Source organism: Populus euphratica, unplaced genomic scaffold (genome assembly GCF_000495115.2).
Source record: "Populus euphratica unplaced genomic scaffold, PopEup_1.0 scaffold31.1, whole genome shotgun sequence".
In the NCBI taxonomy this organism is placed as follows: Eukaryota; Viridiplantae; Streptophyta; class Magnoliopsida; order Malpighiales; family Salicaceae; genus Populus; species Populus euphratica.
Genome location: NW_011499850.1, coordinates 3,934,641 through 3,951,825, shown reverse-complemented (window position 1 = coordinate 3,951,825; position 17,185 = coordinate 3,934,641). Strand labels below are relative to the sequence as shown.

Below are 17,185 nucleotides of genomic sequence, written 5' to 3'. Positions count from 1 at the left end.
TTTTTTTATATATCGAAAAGGATGATTCCAGTGTTCTCTTCAATTACGAAGACCGCCTGGCCATGAAATCTTTCAATCTTTTATTTTAGCATGTTCATCAACAAGGATGAATCTGAACTAGTTAGCCTCCTTGAACGAAACCAAAAAAATCCTGCCGCTATGGCAAGTGTGATTTCTTTTTATCCCCACCTTGGATCGCTCTATTTCATAGGTATATAAATGCAACTTGTGTGTTGACGAAGACATCATTTTACGCATCTGCTATTTCTTCTTCTCCTGATTTAGAACATTTTTGCTGGCAGTCGTCCTTATTGTTGTTGGATGTTTAGAAGAATAATATTTATGATTAAAGAGGATGAAGGCGTCGTTGCCAAGCAGTCTGCTACTTGGAAGAACAAATTCTCGTATTCTCCTTAGCTTTGAAAACCTTGTGAAGCTTTTCTTCTTGCATATCTGTTGATTTCGTGATACTGTGTGCCCCCCTGACCACACGCAGCACGGTCCCTCCGCTTCGCTGCGCTCTTCCATGAACATTAACGGAGTTGATGGGGTTGATGTTTTTGCTTTAATTCTAACATCCTCGGCAAACAGGAGATCATCACGGTTGCATAAAGTGTAAGTCGGCCTAATCATACCATTTTGGAATATATCTTCTGCAGATATCAAGGGTCCTGAAGGATTTGCGCATACGAAACTAAATTCCTCCTCCTGATCTCTTACCACTGGTGGTAGACGTGGGTTGTCGTGGTTTAAAAGCGGATCTTTATGGTGGTAATTGTTTGGTGTGGATCCCTCCTGCCGATGATCCTCGGTTACTTTCATTTTTTTGCTGAAATCTTCCCTCAAACTGCCCACCATTAGTTCTGTATATTCGGTTGCACTACAACTAGAATTAATGGAGCGTTCATTCTCACCCGAACTCACCTGCATTTCTCAACCACTCCATATTCAACGCTGGGTTGGCACCTGTGTGATCGATCATAAAGAGAGCTGGTTGCCTGATTGTCTGGCTGGCAGGCATTGATGGAACAAGTTTTCTTGTGCTTGTTGTAGCCAAACCTTTCTGAGGGCCAAATTTCTTGAGGGAGTCCCGAAATATCGGTGTTACAGCTTAAACTGTTCAGGGAATAACATAAGCAAAGGCTTCTGAGTCAGTTGCCTCGGCATCGCCATTTTAGTGAAGAAGATATGTTGTTGTTTCTCTAGGAATAGAGTCCTCAAAATTTAAAAAAGAAAAAATGTCAAATTTTTGTGACTTACTAAAAATTAATATATATATATATAAAAAAAAAGTTAAAAGGGATCAAGAAAACACAATCTCTCAGGACACGTGTTTTTCTTTCTTTCTTTTTGTTCTTTTTTTTTTTTCCACTACTGTCATGTAACTTTTCCTCGGCATGGTCCTGCGCTATGTGTCGTGGATACATGTCATTCTTTTTATAAAATATTTAATATCCTTAAAAAAAAAAAATTAATAACTGAGGTTACAGTCTCACCTAACTAAATAAATTAGTTTTATTTAAATTAAAATAAAAAATAAAAAGCAATGATAACAGGCAAACAAAAATTTTAAAAAATAATCAAGATAACTAAAAATAATCTTTATCCAAGAGTAACAAACCAATATTGTTTTTTGTATAAAGTATTTAGTTATTGCAAATATATTTTATAAAACCAAATCCAATGACCTGAGTTATAGTCTTAATTAGCTAAATAAATTAGTTTTATTTGAATGAAAGAGGGGAAAAATCAATAATAGCAGGCAAATAAAAATTAAAAAAATAAATATTACTGGAAAAAAATCATTTATTAAAGAGCATAAAAACAATATTATTCAATTTTAAATTAATTAAATATAAAATAATAAAATAAAACAAAAAAAAGCATAAAAAACCAATGTGAGTCAACTCGAGGTGGTATAATAGACATACAATTTGAACATTAAACCATAAATCATAAGCTTTAAACCCTTAAATCCTAAGGGATGAATTAATTCAAGTTAATCTATTAAACTCGCATCTTAGATCATGAGGTTAGGATAATCTATTTGAGAAGAAATTGAAAAAAAAAAAACACAAAGTCAATTATTATTTTTTTAATGATGAACAATGAAATTGAAAAAGAAAAGAATATCAACCTTGTTAACTTTTCAAACTTATAATTATCATATCAAAAGCTTCATTTATGAAAAAAAAAAAATATCAAACTCTAACAAAATAAAACATTGAAGGATGAAATCGTAAAAAAATAAACAAAAAGATTCAAGATAAAAAAGATTAGCAATTAAAATATTACGAGTTAAAATCAAAATAAAAAATAAATTCGAATTCAACAACAAATCTTTTATTTGTGGATTAAATTGAAAAGAATGATAACTTTAATACAAGGATAAAAACAATAAATAGAATTAGGACCAGATTGTAAAAAATTATATACCATAAGTTTAGATTGGAGAATGAAATTAAAAACTAATGAAACTTATACTAAAAAGCCAAGGAAAAAAAATCTAAAATCAAAAAAATAAGGACAACAAAAAAATATTTGTGACAAATTCAGATAAAAAGATGAAATTAAAAATAAATAAAGTTTTTATAAAATGATCAATAACAAAAATTAAAAATTAAAATAATAAAAACCAAAGTTGAAATAGTTAAAAAAAAAAGAAGGACCAAACATTATTTTTTTTAGGAGGAGAGAGAGAAAAAATCATTAGTGACAAACCACTCATTTTCACTAATATACATTAATCATTAAAAAAAAAAACATGATTGCATATCCAATGACATGATGAAATTATAGCAATTTCAACTATTAAGAAAAGCTAGTCACACAGTCCAAAATAAATAGACACCACCAATGTAATGGTGCTTCTACCGCACATGTTAATAGCCTTTTAGAAAAGTGCCCTAATGGTCCTTGAATTAAAAAAGGAACTAAAATATCCCTTTTAGTTAGTTTTAAAATTTTTTTACCATAAGAGTAATTATGTCATTTTATTATATCTAGAAAAAGTGAAGAGACATTTATATCTCTATACAAATTTTTCATGATTAATGTATCATGTAAAAAGACAAAAAAAACCCTCAAAACAAAGATAATTGATTATTTTTTTAAGAAGAAAGATGTCATTTTACTATTATATTGAATAATAAAATGAGCCTAAGTATGAAGTATTTTTGTCTTTAGCATTAGCTTTTTCTTCTTCTTTTTTTATTCCAAAACATTAGGTGTTGATTGGGCTTCATGATTTGTTTCTAGTTGTTTTTGTTAGGTTATAGTTGTTTAAAAAAAAAATATCTTGTTATTGGATTAGTTTTTAATTTTATAAAAAAAATAATTTGGTTAAATTGTTTGTGAAAAATTAAAAATAAGAGGATCAGAATTAAAAAATAAAGTAAAATAATAGCCCTTTTTAATAATTATTTTGGTCTCTAATGTGTTTTTTTACTCTGATCATCAACCTTTTTCTTTAATGTGTTTTTTTTACTTTGATCATCAATCTTTTTCTTTAATTTTATTTTTTTATATTATGTTGATTAGTAATTAGGTCAAATGATTTACTTCATATTATTTTTTGTAAAGTTATCACAGTTTAAAAAAAAATTGACATTGGGTTGGTTTTTAATTTATTTTTTTTTTAACTTGGTTTTATTATTTGTAAAAAAATAAAAATGAAGGAATAAAATTGAAAATTAGGTAAAAGGGCAACCGTTTTCTAAAACAAATGTGGTGTCAAGTGCTTTTTTTGAAAAATTTTGCCTTATGATTTTTTTCAATTTTTTTTTATTCCTCTAGTTTGATAATTAAACAATTTGTATCAAAACTTTTTTTATTCATTTTTTAATTTCTAAATTTGAGAAAGAGATAGAGAATTACTGAAAATTGATAAAGGAATGAAAAACAGATTCATTTGTCAGATTTTATTAACAAAAATAAGTCAAATTTGGTATCAAAGCATTCATCTTGAAGAGATAAATGTCATTAAGATATTTTAAAGCTTTCATGTTGCTAAAAAAATAGATTTTATTTTTTAATTGATTTTAAGGGTTTTCTGAGTTGAGTAGTTGGTTTATCAAGATTATACGCGTGTTTTTGTGATGTATTTATGTTAAAATAGATTAAAATTTAGTTTTTAAAGTAAAAAAAAAAAAAAACTCCTATTTAATTTTCTAACCATCTCTCTAATAATTAAAAAATAGTTATATATAAGACGCATTAAAATATCATAATAGTTAGCTCCAGTTTATATAGGATGATAAATGACTATACTATTAAATATCCAGTTCTATCTATATATCTTCGACCTAATTTTCCTTAAATATAGGATGATAAATGACTATACTATTAAATATCATAATAGGTAGCTCCAGTTTCGCACAACGTTAACAGTGTGTGTGTGTATTTATTTGTTTTTTCATGCTCTGATTTTACTTAAACATGTTGGCAGCCTTTGTGTATTGTAATTTCAATTTGATTCGTCGAAATCATAATGTCATTAACAAGTCAAGTTGGGATTTTCATAATTTACAAAAGAACATCATAAGTACAGAGGGACAACCATGTCGATTCATTACTATATTATATTCATAGCAGAAGCTTGCTGGCATGCATTTTCCTTGACCCACAAGTCTACAGATTTCGTGACAGCTAATGGCAAAGTAGAAGAGCATTCCTTTTCTGTCCTTTCTCTTGCCGAGCCACTACCGTCAGTGCTTGACAGGGAAGAAGGTACTATGAGGTAGGTGTACTTCCTAATTTGAACTCATCGGTTCAAGAATTTGCAGAGAGCTGCATATCCATGGCAACCTCCGATTTTCGAACGAGGCTGGCTCGCTCTTTTCACAAGGGGTTCCAGAGATGATGTAGTAGCTGCAGGCAAACACTTCCGCAACACACAGGCACCCATAAGAACACTATCACTTGTGGCTTTGTTGTTAAATAAAACCGCAGAGACATGGATGGCATTGTAATGATGAATAAAACAAAGAGAGTAAAAGAAACACAGGAGTGCTATGGACGATCACTTTTCAATTGATTATCGTGACTTACAAATCCATAGTTAAGCACCTGGTAAGTGTCATAAACAGTATCACAAATTGCGTGCAGGATCTGTCCAAAACTAAAAAGGAGAAAAATTATTGACAATTAATGAATTTCGAATAGCTAGAAATTTGACAAATAATACAATATACAAGCCTGATGGCTGAACACAAAGTTTGGTGGTGATTTCAGCCCCAAGGAAAAGACCCCCTCGAAGGATACCAACCTAAACCAAAGGCCACCCTGGAAGCCTAATCTCCATTAACCATGAGAGAATGAAAAGGAACTCTCTTAATTTCTACAAATGACGAGTATTCCTTGCTCATGGGCTGCTTCCAGGGTTCGCCATCCATCTGCATAAATGCATCTTTCCATTCCCCACCCCTCACTTCCAGTCGTATTGCTGCTGCCTGAAAGATACCAACACACAACTTGTGAAAATGAAAACATAACTTCAACACCGGTGTGGGGTTCAACCCTCGAAAGTAACACAATGGCAGCCTGCGTCAGGCATTCAAGAACTTCAATGTACATGATTAGCAACTGTGAACTAAGATTAAAAAATGGCAGTTTGGACGTCAATAAAGCCTGTTTCTAACATTAAATTACAGCTGGTAAAACCTTGACCAAAATATAAATTAGATCCATCAAAATTTTCTACCAAATATTGTACAGCAATACAATTCATACAAAGGTAATGCCCAAAGCACATTTGCACACTAACACATGCATACCTAAACACACAAAATAAAAATTTCAAAATATAGATTCATGGTTGACAACATTTTATATATTCTTGTCTCTCAGATGAACATAGCACAACCTCTTAAAAGTTTAGGATCCACTAATTTATTTGATAAGATCCAACTGACAGATCGATTAAATAAAGAAAGATCCAGGGATCATATATTATGGCACTCCAAACCATCATAACATACTAGGATTGTGATGAAAATTAAATCTTAATTTATACTTTAAAACATTTTCAGACTGTTTGGAACCCTTTGAATTGAATTCAATTAAGAGGTTTTAATCAAAACTCATGTTTGAAATTATTTGAAGTGTCGAGAATTAAATTCCAAATGGAATTCAATCTCTAAAAATAGTACAAAAATAGTCAGAGCCATCCTCTCTGATTGACTACACTAAAGAGGAGATATTAATATTAAAACGAGCTTCCTCAAAATACAAGAGACTTTTGAAGGAATAAGATTAAGGTAATATGGTTAATAAAGAAAACAAAATGAATTGAATTTTCTCTTTTGCAAATAGACATGTGATTTCAATTTATTTATCAATTAAATTCAAATTGAACACTATAATTGAACTCAATTACAATAGAAAACTGGTTCCAAATAGCTTGTTTAAGCATGCACTAAATTTATCAAGTTTCAATTGACTACAATACCTGGGCTATGTGTTTCGCAGAGATGAGTTCAACCATGACGAATGATGCATGCCATCCTTGCTTTAAGCCAAAAATTTCTAGGAGGCCATCATCAACATGGGCCTCCACAAAGCCTTTCTGGAAAATTAAAATATATATATATATATATATAAATGATAAATCATTCTTGGGAATCAGAAAAGCAAGCAAGCATAATTTTAGCCAAGCATGAGAACAAGTTTCAATTATCTCCAAGGTTATGTTTGGTTTGGGGTAATGGAGTTATATTCTTCAAGGGTAATCATTAAGGTTGTTTACTGTAAAAAACTAGAGAGGGAATTATCAAGGGGTTAAAAATTACTCCCAAATGGTGCAAATTGGGGGGGATATTTTAACCTTGGAGAGGGAGAAGTAAAATATTTTCAAGAAAGAAAAAACTTGTCTTTTCTACTTTTTTTACTCTCTTCCTATAACTTATATAACCCATTTTCCCCTCTTTTACTTGCCCCTTGTTGGTGGAATGCTCTAACATACATTATTTATATTTAATTTTAATTGGCCCCATCAATCAATACATTTGTTTTTTGAACCTCATACCAAAAAGCTTTAAAAAGTCGCTTTTACACCCACATTCGCAGCCTTAAAAATTGCTCATATAATAATTACTCTTGTAATAATTTATCACTGTTTTTTAACCTTGTAACCTTTCAACAAAAGGTAATCCAAGTCATAGAATTGCAGGTGTCATATGGAGATAGTATACAGCAGTTTCAGGTAGTAAATAGCACATAACAAAATCCATAGAACAAATTGTTTAGTGGGAAAAATAATCTCAGGACAGACATGTGATACCTTTTCCAAATACTCTGGTTTTGGGCTACCCCATGGATTTCTTCCACTTGCATAACTGTGAAGATTTAAAGCAACGATTGCCCTCACACTGGAAGAAAGAACAAAAGTGAGTAAATTAATTATAACCAGATAGCACACAAAGGGTAAAAGAATGAGGTGCTGTATGTATGATGTCAAAGAGTAAGATTAGCAAAATATCTCCAGCAACGGGAAAAAAACGAAACAAAAGAAATATTTGGGTCAGACAAAACACTTGCATGCGTTTATGAAATTGAGTATACAGTTATGGAAGGCTGAAACAAAAAAAAGAAAAAGAAAAAAAGAAAGTGCTCAGAAGCATCTAGTTACTTTAATCATTAAGTATCTCAATAGAAATTGCATCAATCACACTCTTACCTTTTAGGAACAGGTATCTGCTCCCATTCTGAGCAATTGACCTTCTTAACATGCATCCTGATGATATTCTTGAGTCCCCTGCAGCCATTAAATGTTATATCATCATATAAATGATCAAGGCAACATATTGTCATAAAATTGTGTAACGAACATTAACAATTCATAAAGAAAATTCCATAAAAAAATGAATAAATAAAAAAGAACAGCTACCTTGCATACAGTCAAAAATATTTTATAAGGAGATTCCATAGAAAACGAATGAGGCAATTCCATAAAAAAAATGAATTTATAAACAAGAAAAAGTAACTTGAATACGGTCAAATAAATTAGATAAGACGATAAGAAAAACTAACTTGTATACAGTCAAATATATTTGATAAAACAACAACAACAACAAAAACAACAACAATAATAATAATGAGAAGGAAAAGAATCAAATATCCAAAGCATGACCATTCAGCAACTACTATTTAAAATGAAAATCTTTGTCACCCATATTTCCAAGGGAACTGCTGTGAGGCAGTACCAATGGTTGCACATGAAAAATTTAGAAATATATAAAGGAACATAAAGTTCTGAAAATTACTGACAAGCTTAGCGTGGTATGAGATTTAGAAACAGTGGTCAAATGTTAGCGTGGTATGAGATTTAGAAATGGTGGTCAAATATTGCAAGAGGACATTTTCTAGTGAAACAAAAGTTAATCAGAGTATATTCCTTGAGTTAATAAACAAAAAATAATAATAATAATAATTTAAAGAAATGAAAAGAAAAAAAAAGTCATCCATCACTATGACAAATTGAACTATAATCCTAGTTACAAAGTCGTTAAAACTAGTTGTAGACCCATAATAGTGGGATTCTGCGTGTTAGAATATGGAGACAGTCCTACCCTTCAGCACTGTTGCATGAAGCAACTACTCTCAAGTCTCAGACTTGCACCGTTAAGGTTGCAAGCTAAGAAATTTTACAAACTAAGCAAGGAATCCAAACATTATTCTAGTCATTAAGTATTAGAACAGCGAAGAGAAACAAAAGATGTTCAAAATAAATGGTATAAAACCAACTTAAGTTCTGATATCTCTAACCTCAAACTTGGATCACTTATGCAAGGTGTGAGGAACCAGCCCTGAGTGCAAGTGTATCCAGAGTAGATCAACTGCAACAACAGATCAAACACAGTATTGTATCAATATTACTAAAAACTATTGAACCCTAGACTAGGTTTAGAAGTTTTAAAAAAATGATGCCTCGTCGACAAGCTCGAAAAACATCTGTTTCACTAATCACAGTGAAAATAATGTTAAAAGTTAAGCACACTCGATGGCTTATCTATATTGATTGATGAAGCGCTTCAACTCCTAACCCTAATTAGAGCTACTTTAGCCACCAAATAAGAAACAATAAACACTAAAACCTTGAATAATCATATAAACTAAGAAATCAAGTATTATCCTGGAGGTCCATCAACTCTGTAGTAACTTTTTGACCCTACATATAACTTCTTATCATACCTATAAGTGCAAGAGGACAACATGAATGGCTCAACAAACAACACAATTGGATGACCTTTCTACAGCTTCTGTGAATTTCAACAAACAATAGAAACATGAAACCCTTGCAGCTGAATCTTTTTTCTAAATGGAAAAAAATTTAAAAATTAGTATCTGTTCAAAAATGGAATGTGGGTGTCGCACGTGTGCGGCGTCGCGGCGATCATCCACCCTCCAATGGAAAGATTGGGAAGTGGTGTATTTCTAGCAAGATATGAAGAGACAAGAATTATTATTTTTTTCTATATATATATATATTTTACGCGGGGACCCAAAAATGGGTTACACAACAGTGGGTTAGATATATTTTATTTGACTTCAATATTTTTTTTTCTTCTCAAGATTTTCAATTGTTTGCAATTTCAAAATATTAGTCTGGCACAAGCAATTTTAATGGAATAATACAAATGTATCAAAGAACAGAGCTCTAGCAAAATATGGAGATTATATGTCACTTTCCCACCATCATCATAATTTAATACTACATCTATCCAACAAAGACAGTCCAGGTTTCTGTTTAGTTGGTCCCAAAGTACAAGTACAATCAAAGAATTCATGTTTACAGGGTTTTACCAAGGTAAAACAAGTGCAAATTCATATTTGAAGTAACAGGAAGATTTGATCAAACCTTGTTTGAAATAGGACCTTGTGCAAGGTAAGGCTTTTCATTGCGTAAATGATGAAAGCCATAGGCAACTTGAGCATCCATTCCTGTGCAAACAAACAATAAACTTAAAAGCAACCTAAAGAGCACAACAAAATACAAAGATTCATCACAAGCGCGGACCTGCAAGCTTGGCATTTGGAACAAAAAATTTTAAGTCATGAAGCAAGTCTTGGCAAATGAAGTTTATCTTTCTTTTTAGATGTCATAGGATTCTTATTTGAGTTAATTGACAAAATATGGTTCCACATTCACTGCCTAGTTTTCTATCTCATGAACAAACAATATATAACATAAGAACCAATGAGATAACATGCTGGAGAACAAATGGGCACAACAAAGGAAGCAAATAAAAGAATCATATCAGAAGAACCAAAGCAACAGATTGTTGAGAATAGAACAGTCTTGTTTGAGTTCATCAGTTGAGACTCTCATCAACACAAGAAGTTGTTGAGTTCAAATTCAGACATGACAAATCTCTAAAACCAAGCTAAAGCCATACGTGCACAACATTCACAGCCACTCTAGAGCATATTGGCATACCTATGCTGAAGTAATTATAAAACACTCCTTCATAGCAATTCATTTTCTCAGGCAGCTCCCCCTCAATTCTTAAACCCTGCACTCAAAAGAAAGTGTCAAATCTCTCAGATATCAGATTTGTACCAACAGATCAGCATATCAACATCACAAGATTAAACTATCAAAGCGACTGACTTTCAATTGACAATGAGAAACGAGATGTCTTCCCTTTAGACATGTATTTGTTCTTTTAAATCCATAAATCCCCCAGGAGGTTTTTTTTTTTTTTTTTGTTTTGTGTGGGGGGGGGGGGGGGGAGCGGATGGCACATTCTTTTTGCAGATGAGACAGGCACATGACCCAAGATGAGGCAGCACATGGTGAAAGGAGGATTCATTCAGACAAAATATGGGCTTGAGTGATCTTTGTTAAATGCAAGGTTGAAGTCCTCAAAGTTGTTTCTAATCATATTACTTGATTCTAAATATATAATATTACCATTCTTTCCAAGATACATGTGCCTTCAGAAATTCTTAAGATCAATGTTCATACTTTTCACTTTGATGAAAGGTGATTATAGGCATGTTTCAAAAGTATCTCATTAAGTAGCACCCAGATCCAGAAATTTTCCAGGTCCAAAACACATTTCCTGATAAATTAGAAATCCTTCCCTCTATCCTGTTAACTAGCATGGGTCTGTAGAGTAAGCTAACTCATCCAAAGGCCATCCTAGCCCTTGACAATGATAATACCTATCAGCATTGTAAAACCAGACGGTAACATGAAAATGAAAAGTCATAATAATAAAAATAATTTTGGAGCAGGACAATCCACTACCTGATCAAGGGAACAATCGTCTGTGGATTTCAGGGAATGGGGCGGATCCACCACTTCTCCTCTTGGCATTGCCATTAGAAGATGCCAACTGCATCATCAAAAAGGTAGCGTTTATAAGTGCTAGTTATATTGAAAAGCCATAATCAAGCCACGCCTATTACCAAACAAGACTTCTTTCAAAGGTACAAGATTTGTTAACAGCACAAGAGCATTCAAGCTGCAAAGAATTAGAAGGGATGTGCACAAGAGGAATCCTCAAGGGCACAAAATCACAACAGAAACCAAAAACAGGCAAAAAATGCCAAGATATCACGTCTTAACAGGTAAAATTAGAACCACCCGCAAAAACCGAGTGCTAAGCAGTGGCAAATCAGGGAAAACATCAGCTGTAAGGTTGATGCACAAAGAGGCATCTCCAAGCTACAAAATGGCCACAATTGTCCCCACATTATGTGATTCCCAAGAATAAGGATTTCTTTTAAAGTCAACAAAGCATCGAGCAACTTGAATACTGGTAGCTGTCAAGGAATTATCGACTTCTAGATAAAATGAAAAGAACTTAACAACGGAAATACATTTTTTTGTTAATAACATAGGAGCAGCTTGCAACATAAGAGAAAGCTTACCTATCTAGACGGCACACTGGACCAGTGATGGCCCTGAGAAGTGATCTTTTGACAGCTGATTTCCAGGCAAAAGGGAACGAACCACCCTGAAAAAAATCATTCAAGATCACAATTTAACAGCACTCTTATCCCTGTTTGATTCTGCGTTTCAAAATGTTTTAAAAAAAAATTAAATTTTTCGCTCTTATCCCTGTTTGATTCTGCGTTTTAAAATGTTTTTAAAAAAATTTAAATTTATTTTATTTTTTTATTAACTTCAAATTAATATGTTTTTAGTGTTTTCAAATCATTTTAATGTGCTATGTCAAAAATAATTTTTTTTAAAAAAAAATTAACATGTATTTTGGCATGAAAAGCTATTTGAAAACAACCATAACCACATTTTCAAACAAGCCAAGCTCAAAATTTAACGTAAAAGAGAAGCTTACCCAACCAAAACTCCTTGACAGGTCATTTCCAGTACCAAGAGGGATGACTGCTACAGGAGGAACAGGCTCCCTACCCTGCCTATGAAGTTCTGTGAGACTTCCTAACACCCACCCAACCGTACCATCACCTCCCGCAACCTGTTCAATCATCCAAGAATTTCTCAAATAACACACATCCAGGAAACAGCATCGTTACCATGACCATTTTTGTACAGATCAAGAAAAGGTCCATTTATTACCAAAATTCTCAACTTGTCACGAGTATCTTTGGCACAAAAATCACCAAGGCCGGCCAACTTCTCTAAACATCCCAAACCATACGCCACAAATTCATTAGGCCTCACCTCGCTTAGATCAAAAACCTGCATTGCAAATCATTACTTATTCAAAACCCCAACTTTCTATAATCATATTAACTAAAACTAGTCAACCAGCCTTTTAATAATTATTTTTTCATTGCCTTTCTTTAATTTCTATTTAACTCGGCTAAACCCATGTTTAAGCTGATTTTTTTACTGCTACATTAACAAGAAAACTTTCAGTACTAAAACTAACTACAATTGTTAAGAAAAGAAGAAGAAGAAGACGAGGAAGAACAAAAATCACATGCGAAACCAGCAGGAGCAGTCTATCATGATTAATTAATTTTTAATCATCCTTTTTTTCACTAAATCTTCACTGCTCAATTAAAAAAAAAAATATTAATTTATTTTCAACAACAATAACCAACAAATCAAGACGACGCAAAATAATCCTCAAAACGAGACGCTGGGAAAAGGGGGGAAAACACAATGCATTATTACCTGCTCCTCTCCCATTAATTGCTGAAGCCTCTCTTTAAGTTCAGGCCCATGCCGACCACCACTTCTGGAATTCACAAACACCACCATAGGCCCCTCCGGCGCCTCCTCACGACCAGCACTATTTCCTTCTCGGTAACGGTCAGCGGTGGCATTAACATCCTTTGAATTGATTGAATCTCGAATTGCGTGACGCAGATATTTAGGCATCGACAGTTTCTTCTTCAAATCCTCTTTGTTTACTCTAAGGCCTGATAATCCACATCCTCGAATTGATTCAATTACTGATGATCTCGACGTCACTATCCTAGCCGTCGATCCTTCCGTCGTTGAGGCCGTCGGCGAATCCATTTTATTCTTCAAAAAACAAAAAAAAAATGCCTCTCCTCTCCTATCCTCTCCCTGTATTAATAACTCATTTAATATGTCTCTGTTAGAAAGCAATGAGCTTTGGAGATATGATTTTTTTTTTGTTAAGGTTTTCTCTGTGTTGCTTGATATATATATTTAAAAATAAATAAAAGTGAGTTGGTGTCTAGAGAGAGAGAGTTTTGGTTTTGTTTTTTAGAGAGAGAAATGGTGGTTTGTTTTTCCAGATTTTTAAAAAGGGGGGAATGATGGTGCGGACAGTTAACTAGAGTGAGTAATTATGTTGTCTTCGTTAAATTACTAATGGTGCCAGCTGGAGTTTAATTAGTTTAATTTTTTCAAAAAACAGAACAGTAAATTAATTTCATTACTCTTTTTTTTCTTCTTTTGTAGTATAATTATTAACATTGTTATAAAAACTTAATTTAAATAAAAAAATAAAATTATATAATTTAAATAAATAAAAAATTAATTCAGATTTATCAAAACACATTTAAGTTTTGAAAATATCAACAAAAAAAAAATCATCAAAACAAAGCATCGCTTTATCATACACACACTTTTAACCGCTGTAAAAAAAATTATATAATGTTTTCAACTTTATGGTAGAACATAGCGTTTGAATGTCGGATAATACCATTTGTATTATCCAAAAAGCGAGGGCATCCTCATTTAATGTAGGCACAATTATTTTTTATTCTTTAATTATATTTATATTTATTAAAAAAACTAATTTGTCGTCCATTCATGATTTTATAAACTAAAAAGTCATAATAAAATTAAAAATATTTATTTTAATATTTTTGTTTTTAAGAGTATTTTACTACGCTAGCAAAACATTAAAAGACTAAAACATCTTTAAATCCTAATTTCAGATTTTTTTAAGTGTAATAGAGTTATTTTTTACTGTGTTAGAAAAGTATTTATAAAACAATTTATCTCTAATTAATTTAATTAATTTAGTAATGTCTAAAGGATTCCGTGAAAAAAATTACATTACCTCCAATAACAAATTTTGTTAGTTTCTATGAGAAAGAACAAAATCATCATTAAAGTATTCTAATTTGCATTATAATGAATTTAGGGTTATAATATTTTACTGAAATCTTTTATTTTATTTATTTATTTATTGTCATAGCTATAACCATTGAGTATGTAAATTTATTTATTTATTTATTGTCATAGCTATAACCATAAAGTATATAAATGAAAAGATATTTAATAGAAAGAAGTCTGTTAAAAAAAAAACCAAAAATGTTATTGACATTTCAATATTGGTATGATATATTAGCAATCGGCAAGAGAATCTGATGTATTTATCTATTTGTTTTATTTCTCTCGGTTTGTATTTGATATTAAAGTAATATTTATTTTTTAAAGTGTTTTGTTTAAAAATATGTTAAAATAATATTTTTAAAATTTTTAAAATTTATTTCTTAACATCATCATATCAAAATGATAAAAAAACATTAAAAAAAAATTAAACTAAAAAAAATTCAATTTATTTCAAAAATACTTTTAAAATACAAAAAAAAATGATGAGTTAAGTGATAGATGTATAGGATAGGTTCAAAAAAATATTAAATTAACATAAAGAAAAATATTATTAAATTTTTTTATATGATTTGCATGGAAATATAGCATTGTTATGAAAATATGTAATTCGAAGTTGAAATGTTTGAATGATGAAGCACATTGCGTAAACTTAAGGAAACTTGATATCCACGTTTGCCTATCAAAACAATTAACACACCATCTATAATGATCCGACAATTTATATTTACCTATTTGATGTCAAATTTCAACTTGTTTATGACTTCTTTGGTAAGATGGTTAAACTTGGTTTTCAAAGTAATTTTTAAATAATTTTTTGCTTGAAAAAACATTAAATTGATTGTTTTCAGTGATTTTTTAATGGTTTTTTTTATAAAAAACTAAATATAAAAATATTTTAATGTATTTTTAATTAAAAAATATTTGAACAAAAATACCATATTTGAATACCAACAATTCAGGGTACCCTCTATTGTCATAATTATACGTTGCTTAATTTCAAGACATAAATAAATATTTATCACATTCAATCTTGAGAAAGTATTTTTGGAAGTTTAATGACAAAAGAAAATCCTCTAATTTTGTGCAATAATTCACAATTATCCAGTATGATCATTCCACGCGCATGGTAACGCCTCAGCCGGCATGGATGACCAGCCTTGTCGCCATCACCGTAGGTTTGTTCGGAGAATGTCTTGCTACATAGTACATTCTCATCCCATGCACGTTTTAGGCACTGGGTTCTTGTCCCTTCACGAGGGCAATATCAGCTTCTACTAAAACGTGTTTAAAAGTACATGAGCTTCTTTCGAAATATGGCGAGGTCGCGTGTTTCTATATTTTTCAAATTTATTTTTAATAAAATTAAAAAATTGTATTTTTAAATTATTTTGATGGAATGATTTTAAAAATATTTTTTAAAATATTATTTAAATATATTTTAAAAATACATTTTGAAAAGTTAGAGCTACTATAACTTCAAACAAGTTTTAATTGTTTGTTTAATTTAAAGTAGTTTTTGTTTAAAAATATTTTAAAATAATATTTTTATTAATTTTTAAAATTTATTTTTGATACTACCATATTAAAATAATTTTAAAATAATAAAATAAAGAATTTAAAAAAAAAATCAAAAATTTTTAAACCACAAAATGCAATTAACTAAATGGTATTTTGGTATTTTTCTTCCACGAAATGGGCAATTGTGGAAGCTAAGCACTGCTTCAACATGGTGGCGGCCAGCCTATTTTTAGTTTCTAGACATTAAAACAAAATTACAAAAGGGAGAATATCAATTTAGTCCCTGGCCTGCGTGCTAATCTTCAATTAAGTCTCCATATTAAAGATTTTATCCATGGATAAAATCCCAGATGCTCCAGACATCTCGGAATCTATCTGATGAGAAAATAAACATAAATCGGGAAAAGGAATTGATAATATTCAAATTAATAGATAAAATGTTCAATTTCGGGACTCAATCGAGAATTAGGTAATGCGACATTAGGGGCAAGCTTGAGCCTTGAGGTTCCTAAAGAAACAAAGAATATGCCCCACGCGGTAGATGACCATTGATGGACCGCCAAATTTGCCCAAAAGAAATTCCAAAGCAGGAAAGCGAATTCGGATGCTTCTGGTGAAAGGTTGGATGTCTCCACAGTCCTTGAGGACTTCTGAATTGTCGTCATCTTTGGGCAAAGAATCTTGGCTTGTGTTTTCATGCTTTGAACCTATGCTCGCCGAATTGACTTTTTCTTCCTTCTCCTTCTCTAGATGGATTTCGAGCATTCCGATTCATTTTCATTTAATTTCTCTCTTGGCTGTTGGTCGAAAGAACATATATTAATTATTTTTATGCTGTTCAAATGTATAATTGGTTGAAAAGTATCTATGATTTTCTTATCAAATCCAACGAGGCCCCTGGCCTTTCAATTCTTTATTATTAGTATTATTATTTTGGCCGTCGAATTATAAGGTCAAGATAATGCATCGCCCTCGGTAGAGTTTTCTCAGGCTTTTGTCAATTAAACCTCGTCAAGGATCACGTGTGTGCCCGACCACTCCCTCCCAATTTTTGTTTACGAAAGCCTGAGGACGGAGGACCCGACCCGAGATGGTGTTTTACTTCGACACGATAGTTCGAGGGGACCATGTCAAGAA

General features: G+C 31.6%; 2 protein-coding genes across 3 annotated transcripts; both read right to left on the bottom strand.

Moving 5' to 3' along the window:
- Positions 1-6: 6 nt before the first annotated feature.
- Positions 7-1,109, bottom strand: LOC105121263 (uncharacterized). Its single transcript, XM_011019828.1, has 2 exons — positions 925-1,109; positions 7-836 (listed from the first exon to the last, which is right to left on the bottom strand). The coding sequence occupies exons 1-2, from the start codon at positions 1,019-1,021 to the stop codon at positions 262-264; spliced, it is 672 nt and encodes a 223-aa protein (XP_011018130.1). The 5' UTR covers positions 1,022-1,109; the 3' UTR covers positions 7-261.
- LOC105121264 (diacylglycerol kinase 3-like) lies at positions 1,010-13,657 on the bottom strand. 2 transcript variants are annotated; one of them, XM_011019829.1, is made up of 12 exons: positions 13,109-13,656; positions 12,545-12,667; positions 12,306-12,443; positions 11,878-11,963; positions 11,252-11,339; positions 10,436-10,511; positions 9,857-9,939; positions 8,764-8,834; positions 7,676-7,753; positions 7,280-7,367; positions 6,449-6,565; positions 4,992-5,450 (listed from the first exon to the last, which is right to left on the bottom strand). In XM_011019829.1, exons 1-12 carry the CDS (start codon positions 13,454-13,456, stop codon positions 5,292-5,294), a joined length of 1,455 nt encoding a protein of 484 aa, XP_011018131.1. In that variant the 5' UTR covers positions 13,457-13,656; the 3' UTR covers positions 4,992-5,291. The 2 variants fall into 2 exon arrangements, with proteins under 2 accessions (XP_011018132.1, XP_011018131.1); XM_011019830.1 differs by lacking the exons at positions 4,992-5,450; positions 6,449-6,565 and adding an exon at positions 1,010-1,116 and having other exon boundaries at positions 13,109-13,657.
- Positions 13,658-17,185: the final 3,528 nt, after the last annotated feature.

What these genes read in the sequence shown, in the direction of transcription:
- LOC105121264 (XM_011019829.1), bottom strand. Translation starts at nt 13,456, where the DNA reads ATGGATTCGCCGACGGCCTCAACGACGGAAGGATCGACGGCTAGGATA. An exon ending in TTATAATTACTTCAGCATAG is followed by an intron (nt 9,940 to 10,435) that starts GTATGCCAATAT and finishes TTGTTTGCACAG; the next exon opens with GAATGGATGCTCAAGTTGCC. An exon ending in CTGCGAAACACATAGCCCAG is followed by an intron (nt 5,451 to 6,448) that starts GTATTGTAGTCA and finishes GGTATCTTTCAG; the next exon opens with GCAGCAGCAATACGACTGGA.
- LOC105121263 (XM_011019828.1), bottom strand. Translation starts at nt 1,021, where the DNA reads ATGCCTGCCAGCCAGACAATCAGGCAACCAGCTCTCTTTATGATCGAT. An exon ending in GGAGTGGTTGAGAAATGCAG is followed by an intron (nt 837 to 924) that starts GTGAGTTCGGGT and finishes GTTTGAGGGAAG; the next exon opens with ATTTCAGCAAAAAAATGAAA.